Source organism: Anarrhichthys ocellatus, unplaced genomic scaffold, assembly GCF_004355925.1.
Source record: "Anarrhichthys ocellatus isolate YVR2014 unplaced genomic scaffold, GSC_Weel_1.0 scaffold56, whole genome shotgun sequence".
Taxonomy (NCBI): Eukaryota; Metazoa; Chordata; class Actinopteri; order Perciformes; family Anarhichadidae; genus Anarrhichthys; species Anarrhichthys ocellatus.
The window spans coordinates 463,723-478,846 of NW_022280086.1; the positions used below are offsets into that span (position 1 = coordinate 463,723).

Consider the following 15,124-nt stretch of genomic DNA (forward strand, 5'->3'; position numbering starts at 1 on the left):
TATTGATATCAATAATACACGTATAATAATTTGTGCTGGGCAAGTTAACGCGTTAATTTTGCGTTAACGCATTTATTTAATTTATTATAATTTTTTATTTTTTATTTATTTTTTTATTGAAAGACAAGAGACAATACATATACATAACAAGAGGATGACAAGAACAGTGGGATAAAAGCCAGCAAACATCCTATAGTCAGTAATTTTAGTGCACCTATATGCTGAAATTCACGGTAAACGCATTTAAACGGCACAGATCGGGAGCGAGCGAAGGACTTTGAAAGTTAGCGGAAAGATTAACGTGAGACAACATCCGGTTTCTTCAGACGAACATCCGGTTTTCAGAATAAAATGCCAACAGTATGAATTATATTCACATTAAGTATAAAACATGCTACCTGCATCTCGTGAACCAAATGGTATTGCCCTTTTGTTCATATAGCAGTACTTTTAAAATGTGTGCAATACACTACTTTTGAATTCATTATTGAACTTTGCCATAACAATGCGATTAATCGCGATTAAATATTTTACTCGTTGCCCAGCACTAATAATACTCTTTAAATCTTTTTATATGTATACAATGATGTTTACAAACTCTCTCCACCTCCCGTCACTCGTATTTTGAGTCTAATTCATTTGCCAAAAAAACATACAATGAACAAAGATAAACTTGATGGACGTTACTTTCGATATTCGATAAAATCATTACCGTGTAGTGAACTCTGATCATTACAGCCCGATACAATATATATATATATATATATATATATATATATATATATATATTGATATATATATATATATATATGTATACACATTTATATCTCTGTAGCTCTATAAAATGCTCCATATTCACTCATTATGCTTCCTATTAGCATTTCAATAAGGCACAACATAACATGTTCATAGATATAGTTTTATGTCTTTGGAGTGCTGAACTAACTAACTTCAAGCATATCTCTCAACAACTGGCAAGGTTACACAGCTACCAGAAGCATTTACCTACTGAGAGGCGGGAGCCTTTTGATCCTTAAACCTTTATGGCATGTTGAATTACACAACATGTACTAGGGCTGTGTATTCGCAAGAATCTCGCAATACGATACATGATTCAATATATTGCGATATATCGCGATACTGTAAGCAAGGTGATTGCCATACTCAAGTGTCTCGATATTTTCTTCAATTGAATGCAACTGAGCGCATCGCCATTCAGAAATCCAACGTCTTCAGTCCCGATACCTGGGCTTTGGATATCGAGTACCGATCAGATACCAGAGTTAAATGGATAAGCTGTAAGCCTCACTGTGTGGAATTGACAGGAATCATTCTTTGACTCAAACATCGCTTTCCTAACTTTGTAAAAACTAAATGTAACAAATAAATACATAGATTTAAATTGAGTGAATAACTGTTAATTACTAAAATGATAAATTGTACACCAATTAAAATGTTTTATTTTAAAATGAACAGTAATTGAATTTCAAGCGTAAACCTTTTAAATAGAGCAACAAATTGAAAACTTTAAACAGGGCTTAAAATTCCAGTGTGTAATGTATATAGTATATAAGACGGATCCTTGCCCAGCGGTAGAGCGGGTCGTCCTTCAATCAGAGGATCGGCAGTTTGATCCCCGGCTCTGCTAGTCCGTGTCGATGTGTCCTTAGGCAAGACACTTAACCCCAAATTGCTCCCGCAAGCTGTGCCTACGGTGTATGAATGGGTGAATGATGACATGTAGTGTTAAAGGGCTTTGAGTAGTCGGAAGACTAGAAAAGCTCTACATGGGTACAGTCCATTTACCATCTAGCCATAACCTCTCCTGTCTTAGCTCCAGAAGAGTAAGGAAAGAGAAGAAAGTTTGGAGGAAGTCATCCAGGCTTATGAGAAGATTCACTTGGAGAAAAGCAATGTCCAAAGAGACCTGGACAAGATGGTAAATGTGCGCACACACACACACACACACACACACACACACAACATAATATTGTTCTATATTCAAGCGTTGAGGAGCAACTTTGGTTTCAGTTTTTCGTGTGTGTTTGTGTCAGACGACTCTAGCGGAGCAGCACGTGGAGCGGATCTGCGGTCTGGAGTCGGCCCTCAGACAGAGAGAAACCTCCCTCCAGAAGCTCAGCGCTCATCTCCGCGGCAAAGACACACTTCAGTCTCAGCTCCACGCCAGCCTGGATGTCCCCAGGGGTGAGTTCTCTTTGGATTAACAGCAGACACTAGTAGATTATGGTGGTAATAATAAAATTGATAAAAGTAGTAGCAGCAGAAATTCGTTTCACTCATAATAATAGAAGTAGTAGTACTACGACGACTTAGTGCTCCCAGCCATTTACCAGCAGTTAATACCACTTGCTTCAAGTGTCTGGTCACCTAAATTGACCCTCTAAGCTCTACCTACCACAAGACTCATAAATAAAAAAAAAACACAAACTATATAATACACCATTTTAGAATTCCTGCCTCCTTAGTTACCTTGCACGGCAGCTGAATTCTCGTGATGTCAAGAGGTCGCGCAAGGAACGCAAGGATAGTCAAAATCCATCTTGTCAGGCATCAAGGGATGCGTTTGAGCCCGCGCGAGCCAGAGCACGGACCAATCAAAGTCCTGTGAGGAGCTACTGGTAGCTAGGGGCGTGGCTTAGGTGTGTGCGAGACAACTCAGAGAGGCGACTGTTCTTTCAAAACAAAAATGGCAGCTCCTAAAGAGGTTAGCGTAGATGCTGCATCCAATCAACTGCCAGGTATTTCTTTTTTTAAAGTGCGTGCCCTTTTCCAAACACTTTTCAATGCAGGCTTCTCAGAAGACAATGGCAGATTTACCAATGGAATTTGTAAGTTTTTTTGGGGCCTTCATTTCAGATAGTGGCAGAGAAGCAGCTTTTCATTTCTAGCTGGCGGCCCTCACTTTTGTGACATGATATCATGGTAAAAGACCATTGACTGTAGATAAAAAGTAGTCACCGAGATGTCACCCATTGGTTTATGAACTGCAGTTTTGAAGCGTTTTGACCGTCGCCATCTTGCTTTTTTTGGAAGCATAAGTGACAAGAGAGGGTTGAGCTAAGTACATCTGAACGCTATAAGACATTTTTAAAAGTTTAAATTAACTTTTAGAAACTAAAAAGACACTGTAAAAGGGTTAAAGTTGCAAGATGGAAAAAACGGACAACTCCCAGATCGGATAAATGAAAATGAACATCATGCTGTATTGAATAAGACTTGAAACTAAAGATTGTGACCATAAACTCATGTTTACAATGTTTACTGAGGTAATTAATCAAGACAGAAGTAGAGTCATTTTCTCATAGACTTCTATACAACCAGAGGAGTCTCCCCCTGATGGACATTAGAGAGAATGCAGGTTCAAGACACTTGTAAAAGAAAGAGGCTGGCCTGCTGTGCCTTGTTATGGATGCTAAGCTACGACTGGTCAATTGCTGCTCAAGGAAGGATTTAACAAAAAGCCAATCAAAGACATTGTTTCAAAGGTTTTTGTTAACTTAACATTCTATAAGATAATTTGCATTAGAATAGAAATGTATGCATGCTTAGCAACATTACTAGTAGCCAACTATGAAAAAGACAATACGATTCATGCTTTAAGAATCACAAGTTTATTCCTCCACTGATATCACTGTGGAGTGGTGATTTGTAAGAAAAAGACTAGAACCAGGGAGAAAAGATGTGTGCTTTTCCTCAGAGGGCCGCGGGCCGACCTTGCAGAGCTCCCGCAGTCTGGACGCCCTGTCCGACCTGAAGCTGCAGCGTCTGGAGGCCGAGCTGGAGGGGGCCCGGCGCCAGGTCGAGGCCGCCTGTCGAAGGGAGACAGAGCTGAGGGCCGAGTTCCAGAGACTGCAGCAGGAGGTGGCCCAGCTACGTGGAGCGCAGAGACAGGTGGGCCTGCTGCTTCAAAAACTAGATGTTAGATGTCACATGATGCTATCAAACCGTTATCTCAACTGCTGACGCCAGACTCTGGCCACTTTGTCACATTGTTAGGGACTTAAGTTCATAACTAAGGGTATTTCAACACAAAATGCAATGCATTGAAATTAATGTTGTATTCATTGATTGGTTAGAAATTTGGCAATACATGAGGAACTATACAAAAATGATTGTAAATAAAAAGTAGACTAAACTATTTGCCCATGATGTCTCTCAGATGTTGTGTTGTTGTGTTTGTGACTTCTGTTTTGCAGCAGAAAGGTTTCCATGGTCAGATAATGCCATGAGCACGGACTGAAAACTCATCCAGTTGGTGCCACATCCTCCAAACAAATAGGGGGCAACATTTCACCTCCATACAATCTACATTTACAGTCATTAGTTATATACGTATATATTAGTGCTGGGCAACATTTTAAATTTTTAATCGCGATTAATCGCATGATTTACTGCGATTAATCGCATTATTATGCGCAAAATTCAATAATGAATTCAAAAGTAGTGTATTGTGCACTTTTATTTAAAAAGTACTGCTATATGAACAAAAGTGCAATAACATTTGGTTTGCAAACACTTTAAACAAATAATTTTATTTTTAACAGCAGTATTCCCTTTACACAGTAGCAGTTAAAATACAGTTATGATTCTGATAATAGATATTCAGCCAGTGTTCACAACTTTATCTTCATGTGTGTAATAGATGCAATTTGAAATATACACCTTGAAAACTGCAAACCTATCTACGTCATGTTTGTTGAATTCTCAGTAGCGATAACTAAATGATATGCTTATTATACATATTCCAAACAAAAAAACTTTAAAAACTAAAAAAAAAAGAATTTAAATGAATTTTTGCTTTTTTTTGGTATTTTGGTCAGACATATGCCACGCTGATTACCGTAATATGTGTGGTATTTGTTATAAATGTACATTGGTACATAGAGGGTGATAAGAAGCTGTACATGGAGGGACTTAGGACCCAGGGGAATGTAGGTGAAGGATGGGAACCTGGAGGGAGTCTGTACCGTGGCAGTAACGTGAACGTGGAAGTTATGCTAATAAAGAGTTGCAGTTAAGAGGAGTTTGTTCTCACGTGCTTATGTTTATTTAAAAACACGACAATATGTATTTTAATATTGTCACGTTTGATCCTGTAACGAGACGTGTCACCCGGAGGGGGGCAGCAGCAGCAGGAAGAGAAGGAAGAGACGCCACACAAACACAGCTGTTCACTGCTCGCTGCCCGGTTCTTGTGTTAAAAATGTCTGTGTTACCGGCACCAGACCAAGGGGAAATCTGGACCGGCAGCAAAGGTTACACAGGCTAGGAAGCACTGTGTAGCCAACTGATCTAACTGTGGATTAATACAGAGAGAGGACTAACGTTAGCGTCATGCTCAGGCCAGAGCTAGTTTTATTCTGAGCTGCATTGCAGATCATAACATTTCACAATTTACACAACAAATTGACATGAATTCAAATATATTCCACATCCAGTTCTACTAACATTTAACAGCTACGGTGTAACACTGAAGTTCACGGACAGAACTAGCTAGGTAGCATTACAACCATCGTCAGAACAACTAGCTACAAAATATAGCTAACTACATTTATCACACATCTCCAATCATGTTACAACATTACAAAACATTTAACTGTATTTACATTCGATCATAACTCAAGTTACGGACAGAAAACACGTTTTGCATACCTGTGGATTAATACAGAGAGAGGACCAACGTTAGCGTCATGCTCAGGTCAGAGCTAGTTTTATTCTGAGCTGCGCATGAGCGGAGCCTGTAGCTACGTTCTCTCTAATGGATCCACAGCAGCACCAAAGCGCCATCTACTGACGTGATCGTGTATTATCTCGATATAAAGTCTGAAGAGTGTTAGAATAGTTCAATTATTAACAAAGAAATTGTGGAGGGGTCTGTTTTAATAAAAACTAACATGTAGCATTTCCAACCTACTACATCTGCTTAATAATAAAAAAGAAAAACTGCGTTAATGCACCATAAAAAATTTTACGGCGTTAATTAATTAATGCGTTAACGCGATAATAACGCGTTAACTTGCCCAGCCCTAATATATATATATATATATATATATTTTTATATTATATTTTTTTAAAAGCCAACTTTTTAACAGCATGGCAGGAATAGGCTAAATTCCAGCAAACTGCAGAAGCCCTGAAAGCCAGTTAAAACAACAAAGCCATCTTATTATCTTCAATTTGTTGCTAAAGAAAAAAGAAAATTACAAAATATGACCAGCTTTGTCCTTTCAGGGTTTAATATAACTACACCATGGCTCATCAACACAATGCTTCACATCAGTTTGTCAGAGCTGCTTTCAGTACAGCACCAAGAAGAGTTGTTATAATAGTCACTGCTCAAAGTTGCATTAAATTACATGTTGCACATGATTTTACATTTCCCCAAGTTCCATATCTCTCCAAATGTCGTTACATAAAAAGATACCATTGGGTGCAAATCTAAAAGTGTATGTTGAGAATGAAAGTTCATTATTGACCATGGAAGTAGTAGGCTACTTTGACATAGTACTTTTAGTTGAATGTTGGAGCTCTAATACATAGATACATTTACAACACGTTTTAACACTTTTTTACATGGATACAGACCATTTTCAAACCATATGTTTTCAGATGTCATGTAGATTGATATGTTGCTTGCTGGTCAGTTGGCTAAAACATGCTGAATGTCCAGTTTGTGCCCGAAAGACTTTCTTCTGTAGCTCCAACCTCCAACTTTATGGAAAGCCGAAAGAGACATTAAGCGCCTCTATTTCCACACGACTTATATTAAAAATGTTTTTTTGTGGCGTTTACAACCAAAAAATCAAAAGTAGCGTTCTTAAACATAAATCGTGAAAAAATAGAGGCGTTTAATGTCACTTTCGGCTTTCCATACAACTTAAGCATGAGCAGAGTTTGAAGGATGGTTTGGGGCTGTACATAGATAAAATCAATAAGTAAAAATACATGTAGTGGTGGAGTATATAGATCACATGTAGAACAACAAATCAATAGAAATGTCTTAGACAAACAAGTGCTGCTGCTCTAACCACATCTTTGTGTCTCTGTCAGTCACAGGACCTGTCCCAACACTGTGAGCACTGTGACGTAGAGTGGATAAAGAAAGCCGGGGACGAGCAGTGAGTCTTATTCTGAAAGCAGTCTATAGTATTTGTCATTTCTATGTATTTATTTATTTATTCAGTCACTCTCTTTGCGTTGCAGGGTGAACCTAGCATTAGCCTACACTGAGCTAACGGAGGAGCTGGGCCACATTCGTAACCTGGCGGTTAAACAGAGTGACCTTCTGCGACAAGTCTCACAGGAGTCCGGTAGGACTTTCTATTGCATGTATTCAACAAACGGATTGTGCCGATTTTGTGGCCGCTAAACCTGCATAAACGAGACAAAATGGAAATGGTGTAATTCTCAAAGAAATTAACTTTTAACTTGTCGCCACTATCTGCACGTATTTAAATGAGGTAATATGCAGACGTTTTGCGCAAAGATCGGTCCATCTCGATGCAAATGAGCCTCATTGTAAAAAAAAAAGTTCTATATTCTTATACGTATAAGTATACTTATATTTATTCTATATACTTATCGTTTCAGCTACGGCAGGAACAAGGGCCACTAATTTACAAAAACAGTTTTTAAAACATGAAACGTATTGAAGAAAAAGGTACAATAAACAATAAAATACACAATAAAAACATTAATAAAAAGCCGACCTAGACCATGAATTCTACCCAAACGCAAGTCTAAACAGGTGTGTCTTGAGCTGATTTTTAAACAAATTCACATAATCAGCAATCCGTAGGGGTTCAGGCAGAGCATTCCATAGCTTGGTCACCAAGGTAACCAAAGGTTAATATAGCCCTAGTCCTATTTTTAGGCCTCTGCTCGAAAATTGCATACCCATACCTTTTAGACTGTAGATCTGAAACTACAAGGTCAATTTTAATAATTCTGATGGTATAATACAGGTAAAACTTGTGAGAGACTTGTACAGATGTGTAAATATTGTGTATATGTTACTGGTTAATAGTGAATGAAGATGGCACACAGCTCAAATTGAAAAGTTCCTGGTTCGCCTGAAAAAAAAGCACTTTTATTGAACTTATTTTTTTTAAATAATGCAGATTGAAGCCTAAAAATACTCCACAGTCATAGCACAACAGGTTTGTGGTCTGTCCAAGCTAATTTTACTAAGCAGGCCAGCATAAATGAGGTCTGAGTACAGAATTTCAAGCCAAATTTTCATTTTTGGAACCAGATTTTGCACTGCTCTATTCTAATTTTATATACTATATAACTACATATTAACTATATATTCACTTGCTTTATCACTAAGAGTGTTCAATACATCGTAATAAAGCAGTCTGCAATAATTTTCAGCCATGTTCAGTTATTTCCAGAAGTCATATGTCCCCAATATGAAAAAAAACTGCTCTGACTCAGTGTGTATGTGGGATTTGTAAGGCCTGTGATTGGTGGATTTAATTATATGACACGTTGTTAGGTCCGGAATAGTCCATTGAAAGCCGTCAGGGGTGTTATTTTGAAAGCTGAAGGACATTAGTCAGTAAAAATCTTGATAAGGTGGGCTTGACCCCCATGCGAAAAATAGATTGGTCCAGGCGAAAAATGCGGGCCATTTTCGCATGCCAGGTCACAGCACGTTCATTTCAATGCAGGCAGACAAACCAGGAAATGCACTACAGCGCTGCAGCAACTTTCAATTGATTAACTGTTTTTTTCGGGACGAAAATCACAAAAAGGTATGCAGATTTTCAATTTTTTTTCTCGAGAGCAGTGTGTGGTTTCTTGGGGTTTGTCCTGTGACTTTTGAATGCTTTGTCGGAGGTCTATTTGTACACGCTGGGTCGACACCGTATCGAGCCCTCGTGCGAAATCATGTATCCTTCCGCCATTTTCGCTGCCGGCTTTGTGATGAAAGATGAATTTCGGATGCATAGTTGGCGGATTTTTTTGAGATAAATACTGATATTGTGATAAATCTTCTAGTGTATTGTATTAGTTTGTGTATAATTGTGTAAAATGGCTTGCATGATGATTTTGCCCGGACCTTTTTTTTTCTTCGATATTTTACATGTCTGGACCATTTTTCATATTTCTTGATGAAAAGTCCATTCGGAACTTCGGTACCGGTACTTGTTCCCCAAATAGGGCTCGCTCGGGCTATAGAGGAGAGTGCGTGGGACGGACAGACAAATTTAACAAGTTAGACCTGAGAAAATGAGGGCAAAGTAGTTCAGCCACATATGTAGGAGTCTGGCCTTGTAGTGCTCTGTAAGGGAGAGTGAGCATTTTAAAGTGGATCCCATATGCTACAGGGAGCCATTGAAGAGATCCGAGTATGGGGGTGATGTGAGACCTTCTATTTGTCCTAGTGAGTAATTTGGCGGCAGCATTCTGGATTGCCTGCAAACGGTTTAGAGCAGATGCACTGAGTGAGGAGAAAAGTTCTTTACAGTAATCAATGCGAGAAGCAATTAAGGTGTGTATGATCATCTCTAGTTCAGCTGTTGATGCTACAGATCTCAGTTTACTAATATTTCTTGGGTGGAAAAAACAAGATCTAGACAGCTGCTTAACATGGGGGTCAAACGACATGGATTGGTTACTATTGGATAGTTGTAAACTATTTTTTTGCCGTCCAGTTCCTAATAGCATTGAGCCTTGATAACCTGAAAGCCTCACTGGGTTTGAAGGAAAGACGGAGTTGCATATAAATGATATGCAACATTATAACTTTTTATAATCTGTCCCAAAGGTAAAAAATATAGGGAAAATAACAGAGGCCCCAGAACCGAGCCCTGCGGTACACCACAAGACAGTGGAGAGGTAACAGACACAAAGTCTCCCACAGAGACGATAAAATTTCTGTCAGCGAGGTAGGGTGAAAATAAGTCCAACGCTATGCCAGATATAACCACCCAATCACGTAGCCTCTTAATCAAGATGTTATGATCTACAGTGTCGAATGCAGAACTGAGGTCGAGAAGTACTAACACAGAGCAGTCACCTGCATCAGAAGACATTAAAATATCATTCGAAACCCTCAAGAGAGTGGTTTCAGTAGAGTGCTGTTTTCGAGTGCTGTTGGTGGTTCTGACAGGAAAATTCATGAGTCGGGGAGTGGAGTAGGAGACCCACCAAGCCGCCAGGGGGAGCTAGTGTTAATTGTAGGGGACGGAGGGGTATGCTTGTGCTATAACCAGGTGAGGAAATGCGATGTGGGGTAGTCAGTGCGACGGTGAAATCAAGATGGAGTAGAAAATGTTGTCATCGTGACTTCACCTGGCAGTGAGTTTAGTTTACCACTTCGCAGTTTGACCAAAATGTAACAACCATAGTAAGTGTGTACACACCGTGTGTCACAGCCTCTGTAACATGGCGACAGCCACAGCTGCAACCACAGCAACAGCATTGCCCACCTAAAGCCCACCATGCATAGTCTAATTAAACCTACAACCACAGCCAGTCATAATACTTAGCCTCTGCTAGTCATCTTAATATCAGCGGCCATGATACAGAGGTGTGGCCGAGTTACACACAGTAACTCATGTATTTTCATCAACCTTACAGTTGCTAAAGCGCAGTGGCGGGCCATGCATTTTATACCTGGGCCTTCACTGCTGTCCTGCAGCTGAACACACGTATTCGTATTAAACTGTTCGGTACGAGGCTTACGAACCGAAGAATACCTTTGAATAATACTAGTGAATTTGGAAAATGCAGAAGCTTAAATTGTAGGAAATATAATGTTTTCTGCGCTCACGTAGGAGACAACGGGCTGTGACCTCTGAACCCGGAACAAAAAAAACAAAAACAAAAAACAGCTGAGGCACTGCACGTGTTCCTGTTAAGCAACATGAAAACAACAGCAGCAACATGCATTCTGCTACACACTCGAGGGCACGGGCCATTCAGATATTAGATGTAAAAAAAACAAAAAAACAGTTGACTTATCAAATGCTGTTCACTTAAAGACAAACTCCAGCCTCCTTTCTTTGTTGACAAAGAGTTTAATCTCACGGTTAAATCCCAACTCACAAATCCGTTTCTCCTCCAGCCATTGAGTGTTAAAAAAACAAAGCTAGGTTAAAAAAAAAAAATCTACACCAAGCAAAATGCAAAAAATGTTTTCAGGTTACAATCCTTTTACGATGATCTCTCGTTCTCTCTTCCTCCCTCAGTCTCTCGTCAGACCACTGCTCCTCAGCATCTATCCCCCACCTCCCCCCGGCGGCCCTCGCTCTCCCCCGACAGTCTCCTCCCCACCCCCTCCCCTCCTCTCTCCCCCAGCGGCGGCCCCGCCTCCTACACCCATCAGCCAACCTGTAGCCGCCTACGAGCGAAGTTCCAGGGTCGCCGTAGTTACTCAGAGGTGAGGCGGAGTTTTTAGATGCCTCAACATTTTTGTCATCTTACAGTGAAACTGCACATTTACTGCAGACAAGTCCTTTGACCTTTCAACCTCCTTTTTCCCCAGGTGTCCGACCCGTCCGGCATCCACAGGCCCTCAGCGTGGCTGATGAGGGATCCAGTGTCCACCCTCCCAAAGCCCAGGCCCCTCCTGGGGGAGAAGCAGGGTTACGGCCAAAACAAAGCTCAGCTCCGCACCTCCTTGGTGGGCCTGGTCAGACCGGCCTCGGCTCACGGGGCTGGAGGAGGAGGAGGTGGTGGGGGAGCAGAGAGGGGTGGGGGCAGCAGTCTGAGCAGCAGTCCACATCACTGTGCTCTGGACCTGGGCTTCCCTCGGGCTTCTGAGGTGAGACTGAGCTTTACTTTTATCAAGTCAACTTTTGGGGCTGCAGAAGACTGAAATTCAACCTAGTCTTCAACCAATCCAAAAAAAAAAAAGAATGAGCATGTTGTGAAAATTCACTTCATCTTTAACTATAAATTAACTTCCCATATTCATAAGCACATCAGCGTGTTAGGACTGTGGATAAATAAAAAATACCAAAAGAGATTGTGAGCTTTGAGCTTTACAGTCAATGATATGAACCCCAAAACCCACCGGCAGGGTTGAAAAGCATATTTCCTTTAAACAATCACCAAAATGACACTCTGTCAGACTAATGTCTGTCATAGCCGGAAGCTATGATAACCATTATTATTGTGAGATTTTCTGAAAATTAAAGGGCGAACGCTGCAGCCGGCATAAACAGGCTGCAATGTAACCTTCAATGTACAGTATGTCCACTTAAAAGTGCTTGTTTTTGCCACTGACAGGCTCCTATTATTAAATTAGTAAGACCTTTGACTTTAGCTTTCACTAGATCTGGTGCGTTTACTATTCTGCGTTGGTTCTGAAATCTCATGCTGCACCACATTATGGAAATCAGCTAAATCTTCATCCATGACATGACAATCCTTTTAGAAAACACCAAGCTATGCTTTTCTGCTCCCCAACACAACAAACAAATAAATTAGTGTCCCCATTAGTCACTTAGACACAAAAGCATCGGAAAAAAGGTAACAAAAACTATTATCTGTAATCGATCTTTTCAGGAGTTGTCAGGATACCAAACCAAAATTTCGATGCAGTTTCTGCAACGGATGTGTAAAACTGGACCGGAGCATCCTTAAAACGTTTTTAGCTGTGTACACCTGTTGCTGACACAGCTGAGGCCATATAGTGATGCATGCATAGACTGTACATAAGAAGTGAACGTAGTTATCGTGACGTCACCCATTGGTATGTGGACTGCTGTTATGAAGCCATCTTGGATTACGGCCGTCATCATGTTTTTTTCGCAACCAATGAACAGAAGTTACCATATTTGGAATGCAGAGGAGTGACGTAGAGACGCCGTATACAGCTCTGGTAGCGGCATACCCTGCTTTATGGTCTATTTGACTCTAAATGGACCATAATTTACGAAATGATCATCATGTCATCATCATTGAAGAAGACTTGAAACTAGAGATTGAGACCATAAACCCATGTTTACAATGTTTACTGAGGTAATAAATCAAGTGAGAAGTAGAGTCATTTTCTCATAGACTTCTATACAACCAGGCTTCTTTTTGCAATCAGAAGAGTCGCCCCCTGCTTGTCAGTAGAGAGAATGCAAGTTTTAAGATAGTTCCACATTGGCTTTACTCTTCAGAACCGGATGTTGCCTGGTTGCATGTAGCTTGACCCTACGTGTGCAGACCACACCGCAGACACACTACGTGTGCAACATGTCATACACTGTTCTACAGTCCTGTAAACTACAGTAGTAATGCTCACGCCCCTCCTCTCATTCAGGTACATCACTTCCGTCGTCTTGAGAACCCGCCTGAGCCCGCCCCACTGGTGACACCACCGCAGTCCTCTGATGATGAAGAGGTGATGATGACAATAACGATGTGCGTGGCACTACTTGTGACTTTTAAAGCTGGGTTTATTCATTTTTTTTCATGTAAATATACAGGATGTATGTACATATCTGTCGCCGGCAGCCAGCCCGCCTCGGACGCTTGGCGCAATTGGGATTGGCTCGTCGTTGCCTAGGGAACCACCTCTGCACCGCTCATTCTCGTCTCCTAGGAAACAGCCCCACCATCCCTCCTTCTCGTCCCCCGAGGGTCCTGCCCCTCTCTCCTGCCATCTGCCTCCCTACATGACCACCGAGCACGCTCAGTCGTGGCCCTCCATCAACGTGAGTAGAAAACAATTATGAGGATTGTATAGAAGAAACTAATAGAATCACTGCAGACCTTGCGGGGAGACGAGCAAAAAACAATTCACTCCATTGTCAGTTTCAGCAACCAAAAGCTGATGCCTGGTTGCCAGAGTGGCAACCACTTTTAAAAGTTGAGTCCTGTATATTTAGAACATCATAGCACCTAAAATAATAAGCTAAATAAGTTTTGATTTTTGATTTTTTAAAGCTGCAATAATGGGACTTTTTGGCCAATCAGAGCAGACCAATCACTACAAACTTACACTTACATAATATCAACATGTATGTAATGTATTTTAACAACTAAAACACAGCCTCACATCTTTAATCCATTTTGTTCATGACTGGACTTTTACTTTGTCTCTAGGCTGCAACACAACAAAGTAATACACAAAAACAATAAACACATGTTGTCCATAGTTAATGTTGATGCAAAATACAGTTTCAGTGTACTTAAAAGGCCACTCTGCATGAAACGTGACTGCAATTGCGTTCAATAAAAATAAATCTCTATCTATTGATTGTAATTATATCTGTTTGGCAAAACTTTTCTATACTAGGCTTTATAGCTATTTACTTTGTAATAGTTTGTAACCATACTCTATCTATTTAAGAACACTGTTCTGGCACAGCTCATTCAGTCAACAAGTTGTTTTTTTTCACTTGGAATTATTAATAAATGGTTATCTTCTGCTTTAAAAAATAATAATAATTACAATTTCTTATGTGATGACAATGATCTTGACAATGAAATAGTTCAGCAGTTGTTACATGTGTGTACAGAAATTAAGGAGGGTCACCATAACAAAATCTTACCTGGCCAAGTCGGAGAGCGACATTCGACCAATCAGTTTGATTAGAAGGATTCACAATGAAGACATCCTATTCCCATTTTGCAAAAATAGAAAAAATAACGACAAGCGTAGATGATATAAAGCAGCTGTCCAAGTTGTTACATGTCAATAATACACTAACTTTTAAACTGTCACATTTCTTTGACCATGTTGAAAAACATGTTGTAAAAATGGAGGGCGAGACAGATGCATCACACTTCTGATTGGTTAAAGCAAAACAAAATAACTTCATTACCGCCAAGAAATCTTACGACAGGAATATCCAGAATATGAGCGACAGTCGTGGTGAGTGTAATGCTTTTGTTAGATCTTTTCCTAGAAGGAGTCGGATCAATAAGCATTTCTAAAAATGTACTGCATGATGCCTTCCCCATCAACCAGCCGACCAATTACAGTTCTTGCTATCTCTGTGTCACATCAGCAGCAACAGACTTTATAACTATGCCGCAACCTCTTATAACCATAACCCATATAAATCGAGCTCAACTCCAAAATTCAGTCCCCATTTTCCTCTGGTTTGGTCTCCACCAACTCCTGAAGAAAAACATCTGGCTCTTTAGAGGC

General features: G+C 40.2%; 1 protein-coding gene across 3 annotated transcripts in view; it reads left to right on the forward strand.

Moving 5' to 3' along the window:
• Positions 1-15,124, forward strand: part of LOC116396518 (TANK-binding kinase 1-binding protein 1-like) — a 35,421-nt gene that overhangs the window by 17,944 nt on the left and 2,353 nt on the right. For 2 of the 3 annotated variants that reach the window (XM_031871156.1, XM_031871157.1), the window contains exons 4-12: positions 1,835-1,939; positions 2,055-2,205; positions 3,719-3,912; positions 7,072-7,139; positions 7,225-7,331; positions 11,223-11,413; positions 11,519-11,797; positions 13,289-13,369; positions 13,455-13,682. In XM_031871156.1, coding sequence (XP_031727016.1) covers positions 1,835-1,939; positions 2,055-2,205; positions 3,719-3,912; positions 7,072-7,139; positions 7,225-7,331; positions 11,223-11,413; positions 11,519-11,797; positions 13,289-13,369; positions 13,455-13,682 — 1,404 coding nt within the window. The remainder of the gene's footprint in view (positions 1-1,834; positions 1,940-2,054; positions 2,206-3,718; positions 3,913-7,071; positions 7,140-7,224; positions 7,332-11,222; positions 11,414-11,518; positions 11,798-13,288; positions 13,370-13,454; positions 13,683-15,124) is intronic. The other variant, XM_031871158.1, reaches the window with a different exon arrangement.